Raw genomic sequence first — 12,448 nt, 5'->3', positions numbered from 1 at the left:
TTTAACTTTCTCGATTTTAATTAGTTCAGATCAGTTCATCAAAAAATTGTAAAATGTTAGAGGATTCTAAGGGTCAGCTAAAAGAAAAAAAAAAAAATCTTCATAAATCGATAAAATATTTATTTGAAATTTCTTGATCACCTAATATTACAAACTACCATGCAAATAGACAGATAATAAATTTTGTTTTGGAAGTTTCTTCAGAATAAAAGAAAAACAATTAAAATAAATCAAATAAGAAACTAAAATAATAATAAATATATAAAAATAAACTATTTTATAAAAAAAATGACAATATAACATGTATCAGTAATTAAAATAATTACTAAATTCTTATTCTAAATTAAAACATAATACGTAAAAGAAAATAATAAATTAATTCACAAGGAACTTCTCAGCATATATATACCAACACATATAAATATAAGAATATATCCACATGTACATACTTATGCATATAATACCTAAAGGTCTATGTACCTTCATCTTAAAAAATTGAAACATAACCCCTTTATCCAACAATTGGCAAAGAAGAACTTAATTATACACGTATTCGTGGTACCACATTTTTTAAAAAGTTTTTCTTTGTAAACGATAAAATACCCAATTGACACTTTTGGATAATCGAAGTGCAGACTATTTTATTAATGTTATCTATTTCTCAATGTATAGACAAAGTTTAAAGTTACTTACGGGCCAGTCTCTCATAAAATTCTTTTATAAAATATGGATTATCCATATCGTGTCGATCAAAAATAAAGTGACCTTATTTTTCTGTGCTGTTGTAGTTTAGTTTTTGCTTAAAAATGGTACGTTTAATCAGTATAGTTTTACTTGAAGAATCGATGGATTATGATAAGAAATCGACATAAAGAAGGATACGCTCAAATTTAGTTACCAAGGCAAATTAGACCAATTAGTCCCTTGCTTAAGGTAAATCGACATATCAATAATTTTAATAACATCTAAAAGTTTTTTAAAATTTTAATTATGGTTAAAACATCTGACTAGGCATTATAGCGAAACGCTATTGATCTGCTATCAACTTACTTAACATTATCACGGATATCATTTACAGTCGATCAATCACTTGTTATCCCTGGCCTACTAACATCAACAGCGTAACTTCTTCGATATGGAGACTGTTAGAAGATACTTAGAGCTAGGAGAGCATCATGTTGAACGAATTTAAAATACTCATAAAAATTTTTGAGGTTAATAAACTACCAATTTGAATGTAATTTATTTTAAATTAACGTTTCGAGACCACTGTCCCATATTCATGTACTTTAACCTCATAATTAGTCAAAATTTGATTTTCATAAAATAAATTATGTCATATCTACATTGCTTTACACTGTTCTCACTTTTTTACCATTACTTATAATAATAACAGTAATGAATAAGTAATGGTAAAAAAGTGAGAACAGTGTAAAGCAATGTAGATATGACATGATTTCCTTTATGAAATTTAAATTTTGACTAATTATGTGGTTTAAAGTACATGAATGTGTTAATTTAAAATAAATTACATTCAAATTGGAAGTTTATTAACCTCAAAAAATTTTTATGGATTGACTTACCAGACTTCCTAAGGAGAAAATCCAGAATTTTAAATAAATGCCCATATGAAAATGTTTCGGACAATGTCTCTTAAGAATGACAGATAGCCAAAAATATTGGTAATTGCAGAAATTTTTTTAAATTGGGTATCCTACTGTACTCTAAAGCAACATTATACTGTCCAATCGCTACTATTTCTTCCAAATATAATATGAATCCTCTAGTTTTTCACGATCTCCAAACGCTTTCAGAGTACCCTAACTCGTTTTTATATGCTTACACGATTCCGAAAAGGGTTGCCGGGTCTTACACAAAGGGAAGCATCCTTTTGTGCTCTGTCCTACATCATTTACTATCACCCTCATCCTCCAACCTACTTCGTTCCCTTTTGAGCCCTTACGTATCTCTTAATAGATTTATCGTGTATCAGGCCCTCCGGGCATATATAGTTCGTGAATAGCTTTCCATCAGTTAAAAGAAAATAAAGTTTTAAATGAAAGGATATGCTATTTTGGTATTAAAAACAAATTTAATACCTATCTACAATATGACAATATTAAAGTATTTATACAACAGCGGATATTTCGTTTTCAATACAGATCCCGATATAAGAAGAAGGGAAAGAGCACAATAGAAAGTTGCAAAAACAGATTAATATTTATTTTCTTCTACATAATTACTTAGTACATACCGTATCATATTCGGAATATGCTATATGAGAAACTTAGGAACTAATAAATGTTATTAAGTCATGAGTCACTAATCCGTCACTTCTCTGTGTTAATTCCAGTCCCAAGTTCTAATCTGCTTTTGTTTTGTAGTTAAAATATTAAATGGGGGGAGTTCAAAATATTTTCAAACGTTGGAAATTTACTTAATAAATTTTAATTTGAAATAGAATCAAAGACGTTTATTTGAGAAAAATTTGATCACTAAATTTTATAAAGGAGGCATTCCAATTTTAATGAGAAGATACTGAATTAGAGATCATTCATAGTGGCTAATTATCATTTAATATTTACATAATTAAAGTTTTAATTCCTTTTTACTGTATTAAGATTTTATATTGATATAAATCTATACCTTTTTTTTGGTTCTTCCTATGCTTGCATGAACTTTCATTGTTTGTTGAGAGACACTTAATGTATTATAAATTGACTGGTTAAACTTGCTAATTTATTGCTTCAGTTTGTTAATGTCTGATAGTTAACTATTAATCTGCCATGTCTTCTCTTCTTGGCCCTAATCATGTCACTAAGATAAATTAGTAAATTATTTTATTATTTTTTTGGGTCTTGCTGCTGACGCTTCCAACTGTGGCATTTTGTTAGCTTTTCCACTTAGTCCACAATTCACCTTACATCACCAAAATCAACTCAATATTCTACTAATTTAACTAAATACAGGAACAGTATTTCTGCCACAATGGGAAAGTAATTATTGAGAGTCTATATGCCAGAGATATCGGCAACCACACAAGTGTTTCACTCTTTAATAACTTTGAGACGTCCTGCCGTGCGTCATTGGCTATCACCACACGCCACTCAGAATATAAATCTCCAACAAACCGGTAATATTTTTCTGATGACGTACTCCAAGCACTACCAGGGGAAACATCTGCTATTAGACTCAAGGAATTACACGGTTGATGAATATTCTAATAAACGAGTTATTAACGTGATACTAAAATTTGTCTGCGATCAACTATTAAGAAAAAAAAAACTTTTAAAAATAGAATTTTCTAACAATGTATATATATATATTTTCACATTAAAGTTGATCTATAATGATCTACATGACAGACATAAAAATTCCGAATGTAAGAATATAATGAACATCTTAGTACAAGAGCAAAAAGGCAGTTATCTCACCCCAATTTTTGATTACTTTAATGAAAACTATGTATAATTAATAGTCGGAATTGATGAGTCTGCCAAGTATAGGTAGGGGGAATAAAAAATGACGATTGTTTCAAAGCGATAAAAAAAAACAATTTTTCATTTGGAGCTCTATATCTTAAAAAGTAGGAACAACACAAGAAAATCTAAGAGAACGTCATTTAAAGAAGAGTAAATTTGATAAAATATGAGCCCTAATAGAGTTATTTACGTTACACAGTTTTCGAGATATAGCTTTTTAGAAAGCAACATTTCATAAAAATGTTGTATGGGAGGTACTCAAAGATCAGTAGTTAGTGAATTTATATTGAAAAATTTATATCTCAAAAACCATTTGACTTAGAGATGTCTATTAGCACTCAAATAAAAGCTAGTTTAATGAGCTATAAAATATTTTATGATGTTTATCTTCGTTGGAGTAATAGTTTACTTGAAATTTGCTAAAATAAATTGATTTATAGTTGTTCGGACAAATTTTCATTTGTCAAATTCATATTCATATGTGAATATCATAACAACTACTAGCCCAACGAAGATAAGTGTCATAAACTACTTTATAGAAAGTTAAATTTCCTTTATTTTGAGTGTTGGCAGAAATGTGTGCGTCTTATGGATCAAAAATCCAGTATTTTATACGAACAACTAGAAATTAACATTTGTTAATGAGTTTATTTTGTCAAATATCATAAAAACTATTACTCCTACAAAGATAAACATAATTAACTATTTTGTAGTAAATTTAACTAGCTTTAATTTGAGCGATTTCAGACATCAGTGTGTCCAATGGTTTCTGAAATGAAGTTTTTCATTAATCAAACTTATTGTCTGAACAACTATAGATCAATTTATTTTAGCAAATATCATGAAAACTACTATTCCTAGGAAGGTAAAGGTCTTAAACTTATTTATAGTCCATTAAACTAGCTTTAGCTTGAGTGCTAATAGACATCTGTACGGCACATAGTTCCTGAGATATAGAATTCTCAAAATAAATTAACTAACTACTATTCATTCAGTAGATTTTTAATAAATTTTGCTTTTTAAAAACCTATATTTCGAGAACTATTGGATGTAAATAGCTCTTTTAGGGCTAATATTTCAGTTTTTAAGATATAGAGCTCCGAATGAAAAATTAGTGTTTTTTAAGGGTTTTGAAACAGCCGCCATTTTTCATTCCCCCGACCTATACTTGGCAGACTCATAATTTTTTACTAGTGATTATTCCTAGTTTTCATTAAAGTGATCAAAAATTGGGGTAAGATAACTGCCTTTTTTTCTTCCCGACTCTTGTACTATCTAATAAGAGATTAAAATTAAGTTAATAAGTAATAAAAATAATAGGATAATAAAACATAAAATATATAGTAGCAATATGTACAGGACTACTTTCATTAACAAATAAAGTAAATGGAAGAACGAAAAAAAATAACGACTTATGGTTCAGAAGGGAGAGAATGATGTTTTCCTCACGAGAATGACGGATCAGCATTTCGTGCACTTGTAGACTGTATGTAATGGGCATATGGGGATTTTACATTTGCCGCATATCTTCTTTGTTTTCTTGTTCTTTCTTCGAGGACAATAAGCACAGAATCCTTCGGCATGTGTCTTAATCGTTTCATTTCCGTCTTCTTCCTCGTTTTGAAGACCGGCAATTCTCTTCATTGCTTGTCTATCCCGAGTAGCTATATTCTGGATAGATGACCTCGAAATTAAATGTGCTTTGATCAAAGCCAACGATAAATTCTTCAAAAATATTTTCCTTTCAATAATCTCGTTGGTATTGGCTTTAAAAATAATTTGGCTGTTAATACCTCCAATATTCATCATACCAAAAAATATAGTCAAAGGCCACCGGCAAGATACTCTAGCTACAGAGTACAATCCCTTCATCCTATCAACCATATCCACTGCTCCCTTCGTCAAATTATAGAATGTGATCACTTCCGGCAATAGTAAATCTCCGGTTTCCGTGTCAATTTTATGATCTTTGTGCAAAGTAGAGAGGACTAGTACATTCTTATTATGTTTTACTTTGTAAGAAACCAGAACGCTAGTCTTTGTAAAGCCAAATAAACTGCTGTGCAAATCTCTTCTGTTAGTTTCGATAAATCGAACTGGAATTTCTTTTTTGTTTTTTCTTAGTGTTCCAACGATGGTGGTTTTCTTTTCAAGCAATTCACTAGCTAAAGGAATCGAGGTGAAATAGTTGTCTAGAGTAATATTTCTCCCAGTGTTCAAAATGGGTTCAGCAATTCGCATTACTACTTCACTAGCAGTGTTGTTCACATTGTATGGACCATCAGGTTGACGCCCTGCATATATTTCTAGATTGCTAGTGTATAATGTACACGAATCAACTAAGGCGTACATTTTTATCCCATATTTTGATGGTCTGTTTGGAATATATTGGCGAAAAACACATCGTCCTCTAAATGGTTCAAACATTTCGTCAATTGTGCTGTACTCCCCTACTTCATAGTTGTTTTTACAATGGCTATTGAATTCCTCAAAAATAACTCTAATGGCAGCTAGATTATCCACTGCCTTTCTGGAATCCCTGTCCTGCAAATCGTCGAACCGAAGTGCTCTCAGAAGTAATTGGAATCGTTGGAGAGACATTGTAGCTCGAAAGCACTCCGGAGCAGTACCGTCCGTAGCCCATAACTCTTTTATGTTGAGGTGTTGCGCTTTCTTTATTCCTGCCATATAGAGTAACCCAAGTACCGCATGGATTTCTGCTAAATCAGTTTCACGGCAGTCTCGGGTTCTTGCGTAACTTGGTCCCAACATCTTTAGGTACTGATTGGTATATAAACAAATTTTTTCAACCATTGAGTCAGGAAAGAAGAGTTTCCAACAATCTATAGGTGTTTGTGCGTTTCTAGCAACCGTTTTCACCCCAGGTAAATGAGTGATACAGTTTTTCTTTGGTGTGTGAACGTTCTGACGGGGCGCATGAGCATACCAAATAGTTACAGCATCTTTACCTATGTAACAGTTAGACGAATCACCAATGTCATGTGGATCACTGTCTCTCTCACTTTCTGACTGCTCTGAATCCGTCTCATGGTCTGGATGTTCACTGTCTGCATCGCTTTCATATCCGTCAATCCTGTCTTCCTCGTCTAAGAGTTCTTCTAAATCATGCTCTTCACTCTTAGCCCATAATAGCTCTGCAAAATAAGAATGAGGAAAACAAATCAGTTTTATTTTGTCGTAAGAGTAAATAGAATGTAGAAAGAATAGTAAGAGTTAGAAGTACCTCCCATTTGTGGATCAAAAGCGGTTCTTCCCTTCTCCTCTTTTATTTTCGTCTGGCTCGTCATGGTTTCAGGATAACTGCAAAAGAAAAACTTGTTCGCATCGTGATATATAAATTTTTTTATTTTATTTTACAAGCTTCACTCCTAAAAGCGAGTGGGGGTGTGCTCACTTAAACACAATACTAACGTTAGTATAGAATACATTACTCACCAACATAACCACATACTTATTATAATAATTCCTTTGATGTTTAAACCTAAAGCTTCGAAATGTAAATATATTTGTTTATATGGAGTCAGTTGTCAAATCTAGAAATGACATATATCGGTATATCAAAAAGGAGGAAAAGATGGTTAGCTGGCTATGCTTTGAGCTTACCAGGCAACTTAGAAGTAGATTCCTTTCTAACAATACCTTTTCCTTAAGATTTTTCTTTACATGCTCCTGGTCCGCCCAGTTTTCTCCAAAGGTTGAAAGCGTGAGCATACACTAGAACGGATGAAAATAGACTTCTCATCTTGGAGAAATGAATTCTAAGAAGTTTTGGTCCTGTTACAGATGGCGGCGCCTGGAGTAGAAGTTTGAATGTTGAATCCGCGAGACTTTACAAAGTTACCTACTTACTTCAACAAGTTAATCAGACTGGAACGAAAGCTGAAACAACCAAGAGAATCCTAGTTGAGAAACTCAAAGGGAAAAGATGAGTTGACCGACGGAATCTTAGATGTGAGAATTGTGTCAGAAGATGCATAGCCTGGAGTTCATAGCTGCAGCAATGGAACGTACCGCCGCATGATTAATCAGTCGACAATTGCTGTCGGTTATAACTTAAAGGCATAAGTGGTTCTTTACTTACTTCACTTTCGTGGCGCTACAAATCGGGTTGGGTCTTGGAATCCTCAATAAACTTCCGGCATGCAGCTCTCTAATCATCTCAGATCTACACATTGGCCTCCACACCATACTTCCATTTCGGTCGCCGGCTAAGCAACAGTTAACCTTCAAAGCATAACAAAAGCGTCAAAAACAAATTTTAGAGTTCTCGATTTTTCCATACTCTCCGACTCTAAGACTCGCAAATCTATTTAACGCAAAATATTGTTCGTAACAGCTTCAGCTCGAAATAAGGAGGATCTTTCTTCTCTTCGACTGAGTTCAAGTGAGCGATACATATGTGGGGATGTTGTAAAACTGAGACTTGTTCTTTCTCGGGATGAGCCGTTCCGTGTTTTCTTATATATGCCAAAATAAAATATGTTAGCCACTCCAATGTTGCGCTTAATTTCGAGAGGTGTTGATTGTGACGACTTACTCCCGGATTATATTACCTACTCCGAGATAGGTAAATTCTGTATTATGAACAAATGCGTAAGTTCCGATTGGCACCGTCCGTTCTTGCCTGCGTCTTGAACAACTTTTTCCAACGTGCTTTAAGGGAAGAAGGAATTTCCGATGAGCAATCCAACTAAAGAAAAACTAGGCATCGCATATCTTGCATGACCATTTTGACCTGTCGAATTAGTTACAAAAGGATCCTAAACTCTTTATTGTTCCTTCATATTAGTGAAGCTTATAACCCATAACTATAAAACACATGGTATATATAGAGTGAATATTGTGCTTAAGTGAGTGTACTCCCTCCCGCCATGCTGTACTGAGACAAACTATTCATCAACTTTTGTTGTAATGGAGAAAGAAAAGATAAGATAACAAATTTTCAATAACTAATTTCGAAGCACTACTCCAAAGCCGGGTGTGTTTAGTAATATCCAATGATAAAACGAAATAACATCATTGTAGATTATAATATGAAATATAAAATGTAAATAATCATAAGGATGATAAGAATCAGATGGTAGTATGCTTACCTCCTGAGCGCGCGCAGCGAGCGGAGGTCGATAGCTGTTAACAATGTATAGCAGTAATAAAAATAGTTTGGGTTAGAATCTACAATGAAACGATTTGTTTAACTGAGTACATGCCCACCCACCATGTTGGAGTAGTCCTTCGGAACTGCTAATAGTTATCATTTATGGGTATATGTTTGTTAATTTTATGACTATAAAAATACTATAATTTGCCGCAAGTATAATGATTATTTAAAACAAATAAAACAATGTAAGAAAATAATGTACTAACTTGTGTGAGAACTGGACGCTGATATTGGATTTCAGACCAAGGCCAAAGGTCCCGTGAGAACTCTCTATAGAGAGAAACTCTCACAGCGAGTGGAAACAAGCGCCCTCTTTGATGTCCAACTCCGCACTAACCTTCGATAACTTCCCCTACCCCATACTCCCAGGTATAGATTCTTTCCCTTTTTTTTGTTTTAAGCGGACAAAAAAATTTTTTTGTGAGAGAAAATCTCACGTAGCGAGTTCTTACGAATTTACATATTTTGTACCAGTATATAAGTATTTAATATGTAACACATATTATGTAAGCTTTTAGTTGAAGGGGTGAATTATTTGGTGTTGAAGGATGAGTTAGTTCTCAATAGTGGTGTTTTAATTTAAATATGCCAAAGGTATTTACTTTTTGTTCATTAAGGGGTGAGAATTTTAGTTCAGGTGTTGTTCTGCACTATTCCTGTATATAATTGGACGAAATGATTGCAAAAGAAAGTAAAATCATTATTAATCTAATTTTATCTTTTTTATTTAAGTAATAAATTAATTCATTGTTTAAAAAAAATCTATTTATTATATAAAAGTTTGCACATAAAAACAAGAATATTTTTAAAAGTTTAGAATAAAAAATTATATTGTTAAATTTTAACATAAAAAATTATTACAGTCACTCAAACTCTAAAGTTGGTAATTCATTAAATTATAAAGTTGAAATACTTCATAGATATAGATTATTTTTATAAGTGTTCAGATTTAGTATGTGGTGTATTTCTAATTTTTCACTAATTAATTGTTTTGATAAATAATTTGGGAAGTGATTCTTTTAACCCAGAGCAGTGGGAAAAAAATCCTCAGGCTAAGGGTTGCTTTTCCCAGCCAGAGAATATACCTCGGGTAATAAAATAAAAGTTAGGCAAGAGGTATTTGTATACTGAGTATATAACTCAAGTAAAAAAACAATGTCAAATAAAAAACGATTAGCTACAGTAATTGCAAGACAAAAATAGAACTAAAAGGGGGCTTAGAAGTTAATATTAAAGAAACAGCGACTAAGGGGAAGTGATCAAAACTATAAATAAATAAGATGAATTATAATTAAAATATATAATTTCCTTTTCAGATATGAGCGAAGGTAGAAACGAACAGAAGTATTTAGTAGAACAGCAAACATGAAAACAATCTATCGGGCATAAAAAAAAAAACTATGCGACGGTATCAATTGAGATAAAAGAAAATGTAGTATGAAGTGTATACTTTACTTCTAATGACTACAAAGAACACGAGATCACTGAGAAAGAAATTATAATAAGTAAAACATTTATAAATTATTTATTTAATTTTTAACTTTTCCACCACTAAACCATCAAATTCCCCCGAATCCAATCCTTACACTCCAAAATCCTTAATGCTCCTTACTTTGTCACAAATCTAGTCATCCATCAGGACCTCAATGTCCCATATGTTGCCGATTTGGCCAGAACCAGGTACTATTCCTTCCATGATAAACTTCCCAACCAAATCCACTTGTTTCTAACCTGACTACTCCTTCATTACATAATAATGCTCCTAGATGTCTGAAAAGAAGATGGCCTCGCGATTTTCTCTTCTAGAAATGTTATTGGAGTTTCTATCAATGGGTAGATTCTCCACATGTTTGTAACATGTCACTATGTCACCTACAGCAAATTTACTTGTATATATTTTTATACAGTAGTAAATAACAATAAATAAATTATTTAAAAAAAAAACTTTTCGAAATGTATTAACTAGAGAGGAGTGTCCTATTTTTATGTCCCCTAAGAGATGTCCCTTGAGCATTTATCTCATGGTAAGCGATTTGTACTAAATTTTTTTTTATATATCTGAAAGTAATGATGACAAAAATCTATATCATGCATTATGCTAAAGTTCAGAAACCAAATGAAGGAAATAATAAATGAGGTGATAGTCTTGAGAAAATGAAAGGAATTTAATGGATATGTTTCATTCTAATTCGTTCTTGTTTAGTAACATTAACAATGTACGAATCAATCTTATCTTACGATTATAGTATGATTTATTGCATTTAACTCACAATTATTAATATTCCCGGCTCCATAGAATTTTAGTGGGTCTTAGAAAAAAAATGTATAAAAATGAATTTTTGATTTACAATTTTGGATTGGGTATCTTAATACGGACTAGGATTTGAAAAATATTTATTTAAAACCACCAAAATGTAAAAGGTAACTTATATAAAGTAATTTTTTTTTAACTAGTAAAAAAAAATTCATTAGTAAAATGATGCAAACAATTATTTTCCTAAATAATGATCGTAAATGACCGATGCAAACGATTATTTTCAATGCAATTTTTTAAAATATTTATTAATTACTATTTACAACTGTATATAATAATACATTTAGTAAATCTGTTAAATTGGAGTGTTACAGACGTGTAAAGAAACTACCCATTGGTAGCATTCTATCAATGCAATTTGAAATTTAAATTGTAGATTGTAGCTCAATCAGGGGCTGAGAAATTTCCAAAAAGATCTATGAACGATCACCTTACCTCTGCTCTTGATTTAAAATAAGAATCGCAGATGTCCAGGTGATCAAAATGCTCAAATGAGAAAAAAAAATATGTCATGCTAGGAGTGTACTGGTGAGAGAAATGCTTACCGCTGCGAGGAGGCCACAACAAAACTGAATTGAGTATAGGTAGCGAGGTAAAAGAGGGAGTAACGTAAACAACCGACAATAACAACATCTAAGTTTTAACGCAAGGTAGAGTAAAGTATAAACAAACAGAGGCAATACTAGGAAAATATCGACATTTACACAAGAGCCGGAAGAAAAAAAGGCAGTTATCACACCCCAAATTTTGATTACTTTAATGAAAACTATGTATAACTACTAGTCAAAACTGATGAGTCTGCAAAGTATAGGCTTTTTCTTATATAATATATAATTATATACATACAAAATGGCGGCTGTTTCAAAACCTTAATTTTTCATTCGGAGCTCTATATCATAAAAAATACCAACAACACTAGAAAATCTAAAAGAACATTGTTTAAAGAAGAGTAAATTTTCTGAAATATGAGCCATAATAGAGCTATTTACGTCCAATAGATCTCGAGATATAGCCTTTTAAAAACAACATTACATACATATGTACTGAAATATCAATATGAAATATCTCAATAACCATTCGACGTACAAATGTCTATTAGCCTTCAAATTAAAGCTAAATAATTGTACTAAATAAGTAGTTTATGAACTTTATCTTTGCAGGAATAGTAGTTTTCATGATATATGCTAAAATAAATTGATTTATAGTTGTTCGGCAATAAGTTTGATTTATGAAAAACTTCATTTCAGAAACCGTTAGACATCTGAACGTGTGCTAGAACTCAAATTAAAGCTAGTTGAATTTACTATAAAATACTTTAAAACTTTTATGTTTGTAGGAGAAGTAGTTTTTATGATATTTGACAAATTTTTTTTTTTTTTTTATTACTTTATTAAGTTTATTCACAACTGTAAAAGTATTTTTACAACCAGCGAATGAGATGTAGAGAGAGAGAGAGAGAGAAGAGAAAAAAAA

At 31.8% G+C, this 12,448-nt stretch overlaps 1 protein-coding gene across 1 annotated transcript; it reads right to left on the bottom strand.

Moving 5' to 3' along the window:
* Window positions 1-715: 715 nt before the first annotated feature.
* LOC106689752 (piggyBac transposable element-derived protein 4) lies at window positions 716-9,392 on the bottom strand. The gene is made up of 3 exons (XM_014434912.2): window positions 8,868-9,392; window positions 6,727-6,803; window positions 716-6,637 (listed from the first exon to the last, which is right to left on the bottom strand). The coding sequence occupies exons 2-3, from the start codon at window positions 6,788-6,790 to the stop codon at window positions 4,944-4,946; spliced, it is 1,758 nt and encodes a 585-aa protein (XP_014290398.1). The 5' UTR covers window positions 6,791-6,803; window positions 8,868-9,392; the 3' UTR covers window positions 716-4,943.
* Between the last annotated feature and the right edge of the window lie 3,056 nt (window positions 9,393-12,448).

This window comes from Halyomorpha halys, unplaced genomic scaffold (genome assembly GCF_000696795.3).
Source record: "Halyomorpha halys isolate HHAL.00 unplaced genomic scaffold, Hhal_1.1 Scaffold1449.1, whole genome shotgun sequence".
Classification (NCBI taxonomy): domain Eukaryota; kingdom Metazoa; phylum Arthropoda; class Insecta; order Hemiptera; family Pentatomidae; genus Halyomorpha; species Halyomorpha halys.
This window is presented reverse-complemented; position numbering and strand designations above follow the sequence as displayed.